At 39.9% G+C, this 12,884-nt stretch overlaps 2 protein-coding genes across 2 annotated transcripts in view; one reads left to right on the top strand and one right to left on the bottom strand.

Annotated features, from left to right (window-relative positions):
• ELP4 (elongator acetyltransferase complex subunit 4) overlaps nt 1-7,679 on the bottom strand; it is a 137,938-nt gene extending 130,259 nt beyond the window's left edge. Inside the window, exons 1-2 of the mRNA XM_032188556.1 lie at nt 7,490-7,679; nt 2,639-2,674 (exon numbers count right to left, since the gene is read on the bottom strand). Coding sequence (XP_032044447.1) covers nt 2,639-2,674; nt 7,490-7,679 — 226 coding nt within the window. The remainder of the gene's footprint in view (nt 1-2,638; nt 2,675-7,489) is intronic.
• Nucleotides 7,680-7,775: 96 nt separating this feature from the next.
• IMMP1L (inner mitochondrial membrane peptidase subunit 1) overlaps nt 7,776-12,884 on the top strand; it is a 33,065-nt gene continuing 27,956 nt past the window's right edge. The window contains exon 1 of the mRNA XM_032189206.1: nt 7,776-7,816. The gene's annotated coding sequence lies outside the window, so the exon portion shown is untranslated. The remainder of the gene's footprint in view (nt 7,817-12,884) is intronic.

Here is a 12,884-nt window from a genome sequence, read left to right as displayed (position 1 = left end):
TTGGTTAAATTAACCAAGATAATGTGTCAAATAATGAAGATGAGCATTTAATTTGCAAAGGGAGCTAAGCTAAAAGTAATGCAATTTATTCTTGCCTTAGAGAATGTTGAAGGGAGGGGAGAAGAATTTAACCTTTTTATAACACTTGGAGTACAACGCAGAAAGATCTTCCTAGGAGGTTTATCGCTGACAGCTTCAATCCTGTATAATATTAAGCTTGCCTAGACTAATCTCATGACAGATTTTTTTGTGTGTATTGACAGGATATTCTAACAATGCAGCTACAATTTTGCCTGCACCAACTTTAAAAATTAGTCTAAAAGTTTTTAGACTAATGAGTCATGAATAAATATAGTTCTCCCTTCAAGACTTTTGGTATATAATTACACGTTTCAAAGTAACATATGGAAAGTTTTATTTTGGAAAAAAAATAGTTTCCAAATCTAAAAGTGAAATTCTCCTTCACGTTTCTATAAGCTAAGCTTAATAGCAGATCACAAATAAACAGTCATGCACTCAGAGGAAAAAACAAACAAACACAAAAACCATCCAGGTAAGAATCCTATCATTTTCAAATCACGGAGTATTGGCATCTCTTTCATTAAAACAGCAAGGTCACCACCTTTTGTATTCACTTCATCTGGTGCCATTTAGGTCAGGTGAAGCGGATATCTAACCCTATGCTCAACAGTAGGCAAAAGCAGATGTTTAGGATAGGGTAATAAGAACTGAACAAGCAAATACGGTGCTTCGATTGCTCAGCCTCGCACTGTTAGTAGCTCAAGGACTTCCCAAACCAGGCTTGGTATCCATGTACTTAGTAATCCAAACTGCTTTCTGTTCCATGAAGTTGCCTAAGTTGCCTACTTTCCCACTGATAGCATGATTTTTTTTTTAATTATTATTATTATTTGTTTTCTTTCACAACACTCTACGGTAAATTATTCCGCTACTTAACTGCATACCGTGTAAAGAACCAACTTCTTTTGTTTCATGTCAATTTTATAGACAGAAGATTCATTTGATATGAGCCAGTTCTACTGACAGGGACAATGAATATCATGGGAAGACAAGACAAGAAGTTTCATAATCTGTGATCTCTGAAAAATATAACAGGTTCTAACTTTTTCCTCCTTCTGACCATAGAAAGACTGCAGCTCTTCTCAAACTGTGTCAGAAAAGATCTCTTAAAGCAGTTAAGACATAACATTTTTAACATTTCCCCTGAGTTCACATAGATGTGGGTGAAATGTCATAAGAAAATTAAGCTTAATTGGTATTCTCTTCCTCAAGAAAGGCCAAATACTCTCTTCTAGTTCTGACTCTTCAGTTCTCCTCTTCCCCTTGTACCAGCTCTGGTATGCATCTCACATATTAACTCTGGTCACTAAGCCAAGACAAAAGTCTCCACTTTAACCAGATCAGTTTTTTGTATGCTTAGAGAGCTGAATCATCTCAGCAAAGAACTGAAAAGCACTAGTACCAGCTCAAGGAAAAGGACTGCATAGCCAGGAAGAGAGAGGAGGATTTGGACAACTTCTTTTACCAAAAGTGAACTGCTGTACCAATTCAGCATTCTCAAAAAATTCGAACTTAAATGGTTGCCATTAGACAGGTGGTAACCTATATGAAATCAGGTAATGTCAGTGAACTTTTTCTGTCAGACAACTATTCAAATTACTTCGATCTGCATCACAACATACAGCAGTTTATAGATTTTTATTTAAAAATTGAGATTTTCTAAGATTCACTGAAGACAGCAACATCTGTCTCTAAACAGCCTCTAATGATAGTTAAAATGTAGAAATAAGAACTAGCCTTACAGTAACAAGACATAATAAGAGCAATTACCTTTCTCACGGGGAAACTGAAAACACTGTTCAATTTCTAGGACAGGTTCATATAAACCCTATACTAGCCAAAGATAACATGATGTAACCCCAATATTGTCTAGAAGAGAACTCAGATAAGCCCTCTCCGTATTTTCCTGTTATATTCTTCAGTGTTAAAATTATTTGAAATGTTGTAACAGTTCAAAATATCATGACCCAATCTACAAACGGAGACACGAAAGCAGGTGAAGTTAAAGACCGGTCTCCTTAGTGATGGTTGTCATTTGAAAGTGAAAGTAAAGATAGGTAAAATGTTAGGACCACATCATTTTACTCCTTCAGAAAATAACTGAAAATTACTGATTACATCTTACTTAAGGTTGAAAGACTGAACAACTGCCAGCCTACTGGTGTCTTTCTCTAGAGGCATGAAGACCTTGTTTTTGCCTACATATTTCATACCAGCGAAATTTAAATTATCTCTAGTAATATTGTATAAGTGATCAGCAGACTTAACTTCTTTGATGTAAAAAGCCTACTTCAGAACATCAGGAATGTTACAGTGGGAAGGATGAAATGACTCTCTCTCAAGTTGTGAAGCTAGCTTGCATTATGTGCTACTTAGATCCTTGTTTTCTTTTGAGGTATAGCTCAAAAGCTTTAATTCAGCAGCTCCACAGCATTTAAAAGAGAAATGGGAAGTGTGGTTTTTATACACAATAAAAAGACAGGTCATTTAATAATATACTGAAATTAGCAGAATAAGCCACATTCTGATATATTGTATTTATATATTCTATACTAACCAATAAGAAGAAGGGTTCCAACAGCTAAGCCTCCACCTGGAAAGAAAACAAAATGAAGAAGAGAGTAAGACTACATTTTAATGCTACGTTAGAGAACAATTGAGTTTTCTTAGTTTATAAGTCAAAGAAAGGTGATAACAGGGAATTTAAAAATACAAAAGTGAACAACATTTTAATTACCTTTGCAATACTTCCTACAATTCTCTATTATGAAATAATTACACATTACATGTAATTATATATTACACATTACAATTACTTTCACAATATACTGTACTATCATCGTCATGGCAAAAAAGATCCTGCAGAGCTCTATGCAACTATACTCAAGTCCTACAATAACGATTTATGATCTCTGCCAGGGAATTTTTACTTGGATGACTCAAGTGAGTAAACGTTCTCCAAAGTACATCCATATCAATCACTACCAGGTGATATTGCTTTGTACCAAGAACCACGTACATAAAGTGGCCTGCTAAGATGCTCACAAATTCCCCACTGAAGTCAGCCAGGCAAAATCCTGGCTGCCTAGTTTTTGTTGTATTACCGAAAATAGACAAAACAATAAGGCAGGGATGATTTCACCCAATAAGAGCTGGACTGACACTTCATAAAATAAAATAAACCTGAAAAATATACTATTAAAGTATTTTTGAGTATGTCTTGGACACAGAAGCAGCTCTATCAATACAGCTGCATAAAATATTTGTTTAAAAATAAAAATATATTTTAACCAATTGGACACAACTTTCTTCTTTTTGCTTAAACAATTGCAATCAATGCTTATGTTCCAATCACAGATGACCAAATGAATGAGAGACTGAAACGGATACAGCCCATATGTTTTGATGCACAGGCTCTTATCCTATCAATCTCAACAGTATAAAAAAAAAAAAAAGAAAAAAAAAATCTATGAACTCTTGTTCTGACTGATTTATTTGTTCCTCAAAGAGAAAACAAGTATAATTATGTAACAGTGGTTTAAATGATTGTCTCAAGAAGGAATTTAAACAGAGAAGGTATATGAAAAAATCATGTTTTACTTCACGTGAAGAGCAAAAAATTGTTTAATCTGCATTCCAAGACAGAAAATATTGGAATAACTTGAAGTTAGACTACAAATATTTTATTGAATGTAAGACCGTGACAGGAAAGCTCCAAAAGCTTTGGAAGCATTCGGATGATCACATGAAACCAGTCTATTGCAGTGCTTTGCATGAATGAAACTGCAGTACGTCTTCCACAATTAAATCCTGCTCTAAAAGCAAGCTGGGAGCAAACCGAATCACATCAGCGCAGCATCCAAAGGTTTTGATAAAAGAAGTCTCTACAGTCAGACTCCAGTGAATAGTGTAACAGTCTATCAAATTAAGAGCTCATTAAACTTCACTGGAAATTGATTCCTAAAGGAGTTGGATCGATTTCTTCATCTTTACTTCTGCTGATGGGACTACAAATATCTGTAGCACCTATAAAGTTGATGTATACCCAGGAGGAAGAGAAAAAGTAAATTTCTCTCCTGTAGGCCAAACAGATGCCAAAGGACCATAGGCCAAAGGACTACAGTAGACTTCATTTTTATCAAGAGACAATGAATTCTGCATTCACCACTGATTTATGTGAACTCATCTTCAGCTCCTTAATGCTGCTGAGCAGCTAAGTTTCTATGCACATTCTAGCAAAAGTCACCCGACGACCTAGAATGCAATATAACTATACAGATTATAACATCAATAGGATTTGCAAACAATATACGTGCTTTTCCATTTTCATATTATACATAATTACCTCCAAAATTAAGGATTTTAGCACCAGGACAGAATATCAACAGATTGGAGGAAAAAAAACATTCAAAGAAATATTTTAAGGAAGCGTTACTTGTAATATGACTGCCAAGACACAAGGTATCAATGTTTGAGTATCAATAAATGATATCAGAGCAATCTAGGTATTGTGCATTAGTAGCATAACATTACGTGCTGCCTACTATAAAAAGCCAAGGTACAGGACTTGGCATAAGCAAGCCAGAACTAGAAGACATAAAACAGCTCCAAGTGTTGCTCTGTATAGGTAGAACAAGGATGCTGCTTATAAAAGTCATGCTGAGCAAGCAGCCAAAACAGTAAGTGCTTTTACAAAGTAGACGAACATCTGACATGAAACATTCTGGCTGCTGACCTTGTATTTCCTACTTAAAACAACAGCAAAAAATAAACAACAACAAACAAACAAAACCAAACAAATAAACACATCAAATCACAGGCCAAAGCCCGTGAAAGAAAAGACTAAAAATTGTGAAACACAAGACCATAAAAACAAAAGAGTAAAGAGAGATTTTTTGCTTGCATTGGTGGTACAGGTGTGGTAGCAGCATGTCTAGAATGATCACAAGGCTTCTACAAAAGTCACAGAAGTGTTAATATTGTTCCTTTGTTACGCCTGAACTCAAAACACAGCAGAATCACTTCACTGCCATGCCATGAGGCTACCAGAAATTTAGTGGCACATCACAGTGCAAACATGCAGTCAGCTACTCATTTCATCGCTGTGTCTCAGTGCATGACAGATAGCTTAAGCTATGCTCCTGAACCGAGATGTACAAACTCCTCCGTGTTTATGGCAAATGTATCAAGGAATCGAATATTTCCTAGATACTTTTTTAAAAGAACTGTAAGTACTAGTTACTAGAAAGACAGAACGAAATCCCTGTGTTCACCAATTTTTGCTCCATTTTGTCTGTTCAGAAAAAAAATAATAAATATATACATATATATATATATATACACACACACAACAGCTCTACCACAAGGATAAAGGAGAAAAAAGTACCAAAATCACGCTTGATACAAAGTATGCTTTAAATATTCAATTCTCTGAGGAGACAGAAAGCACGTGCTGCTAACAACAGCTGTTTAAAACTAGTACATGAAAAAAAAGTAACTCAAAAAGATGAGACTTTACCAAAACACAATTTCACATAGGAAATAGGGTCAGAGCCATAAGTAAGGATTACTTCATGGCAATAATAACTGAAAATCTTGGTTTTCTGAAGCTCCCTTGTAGCCACCACAGATGTAGTGTCTCTTGTCTTTAAACAGCTCGTACAAGAGAGAATATTTGTCAGTCAGTACCTCAACACAAAGTACTCCCAAGCTTTATTTTCAGGTCACCAGTTGTAGTGCCTCTTCCTACAAGCCAGAGCTGTAATGTGTGTATACCCTGGATGCTAAAGGGAAACTTGAGTAGGAAGGTTGGCTGAATGTTATAAGATGTTGTGGAGAGTTTAAGCAAGGATATTTTATTTGACGGAATGTAAAACTGTTGCAGTTACCATGGTAATGTGTTCGTATTTCAATGAGCAACAATAATAGTAAATTAGGCAAAAAGCAGGCCCCAGGAAAAAGTAGCAGGAACGTTGATAAAATCAGAAGGAAGTTAAAATCTTTATGTTCCCTAAGAAATCTGATGTGAACTTATCTTATTTATTTATTTATTTGTTTTTTTGCTATTTTTATTTTTTCTGCTAGTATCTAAGGCAGTACTACACGCAAACAACCAGGCGAGTTTTCTAACTTTCTGCATTGCTACTTAGAGCAACGAGGTTTCAGATCCTCAGGACAGAAACACAAGAAATGTTGCAACTTGAGAAGTGTCAACGATTGTTTTCAATGAGTATCTGTGGCCTTTTCTCAAGCAGCTTGAAACTGACCATTTAACACCAAACAAGGGATGTTTACATTACACAACAGTTGCAACTCTCTACAGAGAACTCCTTTGAAATCAGACATACCTGGTCTGTAACACTTGAAGAACACTTTACATTATATTCCACCTGAATATAAAGCTGGGGGATGTAGAGGGCCTCACTGCTAAGACAGCATTTGCAGTGCAGCACTGATCTACCACTTTTTTATTTTTTTTTATTTTTAAGGGAAATGCACTTACTAAGAAATAGCTAGTGATCAACTCTGTGCAAATCAACACGTAGCTGTGAGGTGCAAGAAATTCCTCCATGTATCCTCTGCCTTCCCCTCTTTTCCAAAGTTCCCAATTAGACCTGTGTCTAGTAACACCACGCTTGCTGCCATGTCCCTTACTTACAGTTATTCCCAAGCTACCTCTGTCTGTCAAATAATTCAGTATCTGCCTTGCAGATCCTGGACCAAAACGTGTAAGAAAGGGGTGAGCCCCATGGAGGGACACGGAGATGGTGCACGAGACCCACGCTGAGCCTTTGAGGGGCCCACTCAGCTCCCAGGAAGCTGTGACTGAAGGGCAAGGAGGCCAGTTAAGGTTTGATATAGAATATATCTGATATAGGGTTTTTCAGAGATGCCACGTCCTAAAAAAAAAAAAAAAGTTAAGGTATTTCCAAGAGTTTCTGTTCCTAGGGTCAAAGAGAAGGGTCTTTTTTAAAGCGTAAAGCCCGTCAGGTCAGGAAATTACTGAGCATTAAGGCAAGGAAAGGGTATTTTAGAAATAAATGAGACATACTGGAAAAAAAAGCCTTCCCAATTTCCACACCAAACCCCAAATCCCGTCAGGGAGCGCCTGCAGGCTGCGGGAGCTGCCGGCACCAGGAGCTGTCCACACGCCCCGACCCACGCCGAGCCACAGCCGCTATTTCTACGCTGAAAAAAAAAAAAAAAAAAAGGAACAGGAAAAGGGATTCGCTGCAAAGGCTCAGAGCACCTCACGAGCTCCATCTCTGCGAAAGGGGGGGACGAGAGACAGCCCCGGGGGCGCCGACCGCTGCCCTCGCCTCAGGGAACCGCGCTGAGGGGCCCGGCGGGAAGGGGGTGCGGGGGGGGGGGGGGGGACGAGGGGCGGGGGGAGCCGCTCTCCACCGACCTAGCACAGCGTCCAGGGACGGCAGCCCGCTGGAGAGCAGCAGCTGCCCGTGCCGAGCGGAGGGCCGGGTGCCCGGCAGGGCGGACAGGCGGCTGCCGCCCGCCGCCGCCTTGCGCTGGAAGCTGGTGGCGGGGCCGCCCGCGGCTGCGGTGCCCGCTGTGGTACCGGCCCCGGCGCCCCGCGCCGCCATTTCGGCTTCGCCTGACAGCGGGGGAAGCCCGCCCGCTGGGCGCAGCCAATAGCGGGGCGGCTGGGGAGCCCGCTGCCCAATGGCAGCGCGCCTTGTTGGCACGTGGAGGGCCGGGCGGCCCGGTGGCGAGCGGGCAGGTGAGCGGGCAGCGCGCTGAGGGGAGCGGGGCCGGGCTGAGGGGGTGGCCCCGGGGGAGCCGGGCACGGAGAGCCCCCGGCATGGAGAGCGCCCGGCCCTGCTCGGTTCCCTCGGGCTGGAGGCGGAGGGGCCGGGGGTGAAGCCCGGCCGGGCCTCGGCAGCCTCCCGTAACGGCGGCGGTGGGGGGGGGGGCCCGGGCGGCCCCGTCAGGTGCGGGCCTGGGGAACCGCTCCTGGGGGGGGGGGGTGTAGGGTAAATATAAAAGGGTGTGCTCAAGGGGCTCTAATCTTACAATTCTCTCCTCTTTAATTTAGCTTTAATTTAATTTGGATGCATGCGTGCTTTGTTGTTGTAAAGCGTGGTTTTCAGATGTGTGTGTTTGTCGAGTGCTTTTTTTTTTAATGAAAAATTATGAATGCTCACATTAAATATAAACAGGAAGAAAGATCAATGCGTTAGCAATGTGTTAACAATCCCGCAGTACTGCTTCTCCCCTGCGTATCGGTTTCGTGCGCAGGGATGTGAAGTTTCAGCAGTGTGTGCTCCTGGCTGGTGGCAGGGCGTTAATTTTGCTGCTGCCCAGCTTCTTTTCGTGTTAAAGAGCGGGCAGTTAAAGGCCTTCGTCAAGAGTATCCTGAGAGTTGTCTTACTGTTCTGTATTTGCTGCCAAACTCTGAGTTATTGAATAATAAACACTTAATTTCAAACTTAGATGATTGTCCAGCACAAGTGGTGGTGGTGGAGAATCAAAAGACATGTTAAAAAAACAAAACAAAAAAAAAAAAACAAACATGGCAAGAAATAAACATATCTATTAAATGTCATTTTCTATGATCTGACTAATGATTGGTGGAAATCTGGAACAGGATTCACAATTCTTTTGAAAAAGCTCAAGAATCAGGTATTGTTGGTGTAAACTCTGTGTGTCATTGCGTGAGGAGCTTGAAACTGGCAGAGTTCGCAACTTTTAAAGCCTCGCACCAGCTCTTCCATTACTTTCTGTATTATAGTTCCAGTGTCCAATACCTAAATTGTTCCAGCAGTGAGTGCTTGCAGGTGTGTGTAACCTATGTATTAGAGAGCTTTTGGTATAGGACACTTGTAACCCAGAGGGGTTACCTTTGTGAAGTGGCCACATACATATCAGAGACGGAATTGAATGATAAACTACCTGCATGTTGTCTCGCTGATTTATTTTTTTACCGTCACCCCCATGCAGAGCAGCACACTTCCTTTTGCTACTTCAGCAAGACGGTACTTCTTTGCTTGTTTTTAAGGATGTTAAAACAGATTACATTAACTTTACAGAATAGGTATAAATAAATGTGCAGAGCTGAGCCTCCTCTTTCTATTCTTCTCTTTCTTATTACTATTTCTCTGACAAGTAGTTATTCTATTCTTCCTTTTTATCTTATTTTCCCATTGAAATTAAAACCAGAGGCTAAATAATTGTCAGACACAGAACCCAAATTCCGAAAGCGTTTTGTAATTGGCAACGCTTGTGCCGTGCTCCTACCATTTTTAGAATTTCTTGCATGAAACATGTTTAACTTCAGTCAAAGATTCCTGGAAATCTCAGCCTTTCCTGACCGGATATAATATGCCACTGTTGCTACAAGAGAAAGTCTCGTTTCCTTTTCCTCCTCTGCTTCCACTGATTCAGTCCAGCAGAGCCAGGGGCTTGTCAGATCCTTTCTAGAGCCGATTCAGCTCACTGATCTGATGTGGAACTACCCATCTGCTTTCTTGATAGGTTGATTTTGTGTTCTGTTGCTGAGCAGACGCAATAAGGAAAAGGGTATTTACACACAGTGGGCAACGAAACCTTCCAACTTTTGCTGCGAGCTGTTGATTCATCTCACAGTGTGAATGAACCTCACAGCTACTTGAGAATTTTCTATGTTTTAACGTAAAGTGAAACTTTTGTAATGATTTCTGTGAGATGGTATCTTCTGAAATACAGAGAAAATGCCTCTAACGTTGTAACTTACACCAGGAGAGACTGTATTACCACAGAATTGTGGAGAAGTATAAATAGTCTCTCAGTATACGAACCGAATTTCAGAAATTATTGCAATAGTCTCTGTTTGTGATGTTTGCTTCTCATCTGTCACGTTTTATGGTGAGGAGTAGAATTAACACCCTACTGATTTAGAAAGCAGGTGAAAGTAAGCTCTTTTTCAAGGATTTAAGCTTTTCTGAAAAAAGTTAACTATTTAATACCATAAAGCTTTACAAATGAATATGTGCCTGTAAAAACATCACTTACAGCACCTGACCTTGTTTGCATGCAAATTTTAGAAAAGTAGAGAAGAAAGTGAGTGTGTGGAATTTTCTTAATTTTGAAGTCAATGGCGTTTCGTTTTCAGGAATGATATTAGCTGTTTCACTCTCTTGAATTATACTGAGAGTTTGCCGGGGGTCACGTGTCCACGGTCCAAAATTCCCAGCCATTGTGAAGGATCCCACTAGGAGCTGTCTGACAGTTCGGAAAGCAACACCACAGGAACTGTAATTCCAGATACTACAATATAGAAAAACCTCATCCTTAACTATATGTTAGTAGGTAGCTCACTCCTATTATTCCTGCTCTGCGAATGGAATTGAGATGCAGAGAACCTACAGAGCAAGGAGATGATTGCAAATCATGAGCAAATGTCTTCGTAATCGCTTTCCATTCTTCTCTTGCTTTGTTGACTGGAATGCAGCCTACATGGGTTACAGGTTTAAACTCTTAGGTCCTTCAGCTACAGCAAGTTGTGTTGTTTAAGTAGTGTTTCTCTGACTGTCGTGTCTACATGTTGATACACATTTCTTACTTACCTTGATTTCAAATTAATGGGTTTTGCTACATTTTAATTGTGCCTTATAAGATTCAGCGTATTCTCTTGTCCTTCCCTGGCAATGAGCGAAATGCTGTTTTGGAATAAAATACATCAGTTAATTTTGTTTCAAAACCGTACGTCTGCCTGATCGGTTTGTAGCAATATTTTTCTTTGGTTTACGTATGGGATAGAAAACTAGAAAGCTGCAATCTAATGGCAGTCCTGATTCATAATCTTATTAGTGTTTGGTTTTGTATGGCAAAGCAGCTCCCCTCATCAGTCCTGGAATGTGATGGCATTAGGCTTGATTAAGGTTTTATAGTCACCAAATCAGATTAGCGCCCGCGTCACCTGACGAGGTAGGGCCGGCAGTCATGTGGTCCTGCACCCCGCCGAGCTCACGCTGGGAGCTGAAACAAGGTAGTTTGCTTTTGAGATGTTCTTAAGTATCTAACAGCATGGGTCGTGGATTATGACCGCAAAGAAGATGGCTTCATTTTCCTGATCTTTGAACTGGCTAGAATAGGATGTTTGAAAGTGCAGGATCTTCAGGGCATGAGCCAACAACTGGAAAGAATGTTTAATCCTGGAAGTTCTGGCGCTGAAAGACCTGGGGTTTTTCAGTGTGAAAAAAGCTTAAAAACTACTTACCCAATCCTTCCCTGGAAAACGCGAGGATTAGCGGGAGAGTTTAAGACATACCAATCGTGTGAGATTGTATAAAACATGATATGATTTTCTTCGGAAAGCCTCTAGATGTTTTCTCAGTGCCTCTGTGGGTTTTATTTACTGAACAACTGTGATAAAAATTTGAACCTGTGTCGAACGTAAGCAGTTCTTTTAAACTGGGAGTACATAAATCAGGCAACGTGAATCCAAGCAGTATGGTTGACTCTATGCTATATGCTGAGGACAACGGTTTAATAAATGTAGATCATAAAAAGTTATTACTGAAATGACCATTGTAATTTCTGTGCAGATATTAAATATGTTCCCATAATTCCAGAATATAAAAATATACAGTATAGAATTACTGAAGGTTGCAGAACGGTAGTAGCGAAGATGAGCTTTAAGTTGAGTGTGCTGTCTTAATAAGCATCGTACAAATTAGTCATGTATTTCACAGGGATTACTTTACCACTGTTTATTTTAAAAAGATGAATTCACATTTATTTAAAACAATCATGATAATTTAAAAATAGGTCTAAAGTAGGACTAAAAGCAATGGAAAAAATAGCCAGCTGGAGGAGGAGTATTCTTTGCATTGTGGTTTCTGATATTCTATGATGTTTTTCACGCTGGGTTCCATTTAAAGCTTACTTCAGGATTAAAATCTCGAATTTGAGAGAGTGATTCTAAGCCTTTTCCAAAGCTTAACATCCACAACTATTTCATAGAGGGTACAGATGACTGCCCTCAAAGAGTAAAACTTTTTGTTGCTTCAGCGTATCAGTGGATAAGGTGAAGTTTGTGTTTCAACTGGAAAAATGTAATTTAAATTCTTTGATATTTTGAAGTCTTTGTTTTTGATTTCCAGCTGTATCTGGCTGTGCATATTTGATTAAGCAGGCGTTTCTAAAGCCAGGCAAATAATGTAGGCCATGATGTTTTATGGGAAGGAAAAGGAAAATAGCTGTGATTTTTAAATATATAATATTTATTATTGCAGTTCATGCGAAAATACAGAATGTATCGTGTGTGTTTTTAGATTCCAAGATTGACTGAATGTCTAAAAAAAAAAATGTGTGTTGCTGACATTATAGTTTCTATTAGCATCTTTTCCTAAAGCCGCTGTTAAAAGGTTAAAAATTGTCCCCTTTTGAACTTTGGAAAAGCATTACATTTTCTGCCAAGGCTCTTAGTCTTCCAATGCACTATTCCACAGCACTGTGCAATTTCTCTTAAAATTCTCCAGTAGCAGCAGCTGCGGGAATGCAGGCAGTGCTTGCTCCTCGCCTACAGGGTGGGCCTTTATAGGAGGTGCTCTTTTTTGGTTTAGCCTCCCCCATCATCTCTGTCCCCATTATCTCTGCAACATTGTGAAACCTGAATCCCATGAATGTTGTGGCAAAGCACTTGAGGCTTGTCCATGCTTAGAAAAGATTGACCCGATCCCCTTCAGGATTCTGAAGTTGTTGCTCGTCTCTGCTTGCTGGGATATTCTTAAAGGTGTTTTTGTACGGAGGACTTTCCCTCCTTGCTGCTATTGCCCCAAACCAACCAGTAATGTTCTGACAAGTAC

This window comes from Aythya fuligula, chromosome 5, assembly GCF_009819795.1.
Source record: "Aythya fuligula isolate bAytFul2 chromosome 5, bAytFul2.pri, whole genome shotgun sequence".
NCBI lineage: Eukaryota > Metazoa > Chordata > Aves > Anseriformes > Anatidae > Aythya > Aythya fuligula.
This window is presented reverse-complemented; position numbering and strand designations above follow the sequence as displayed.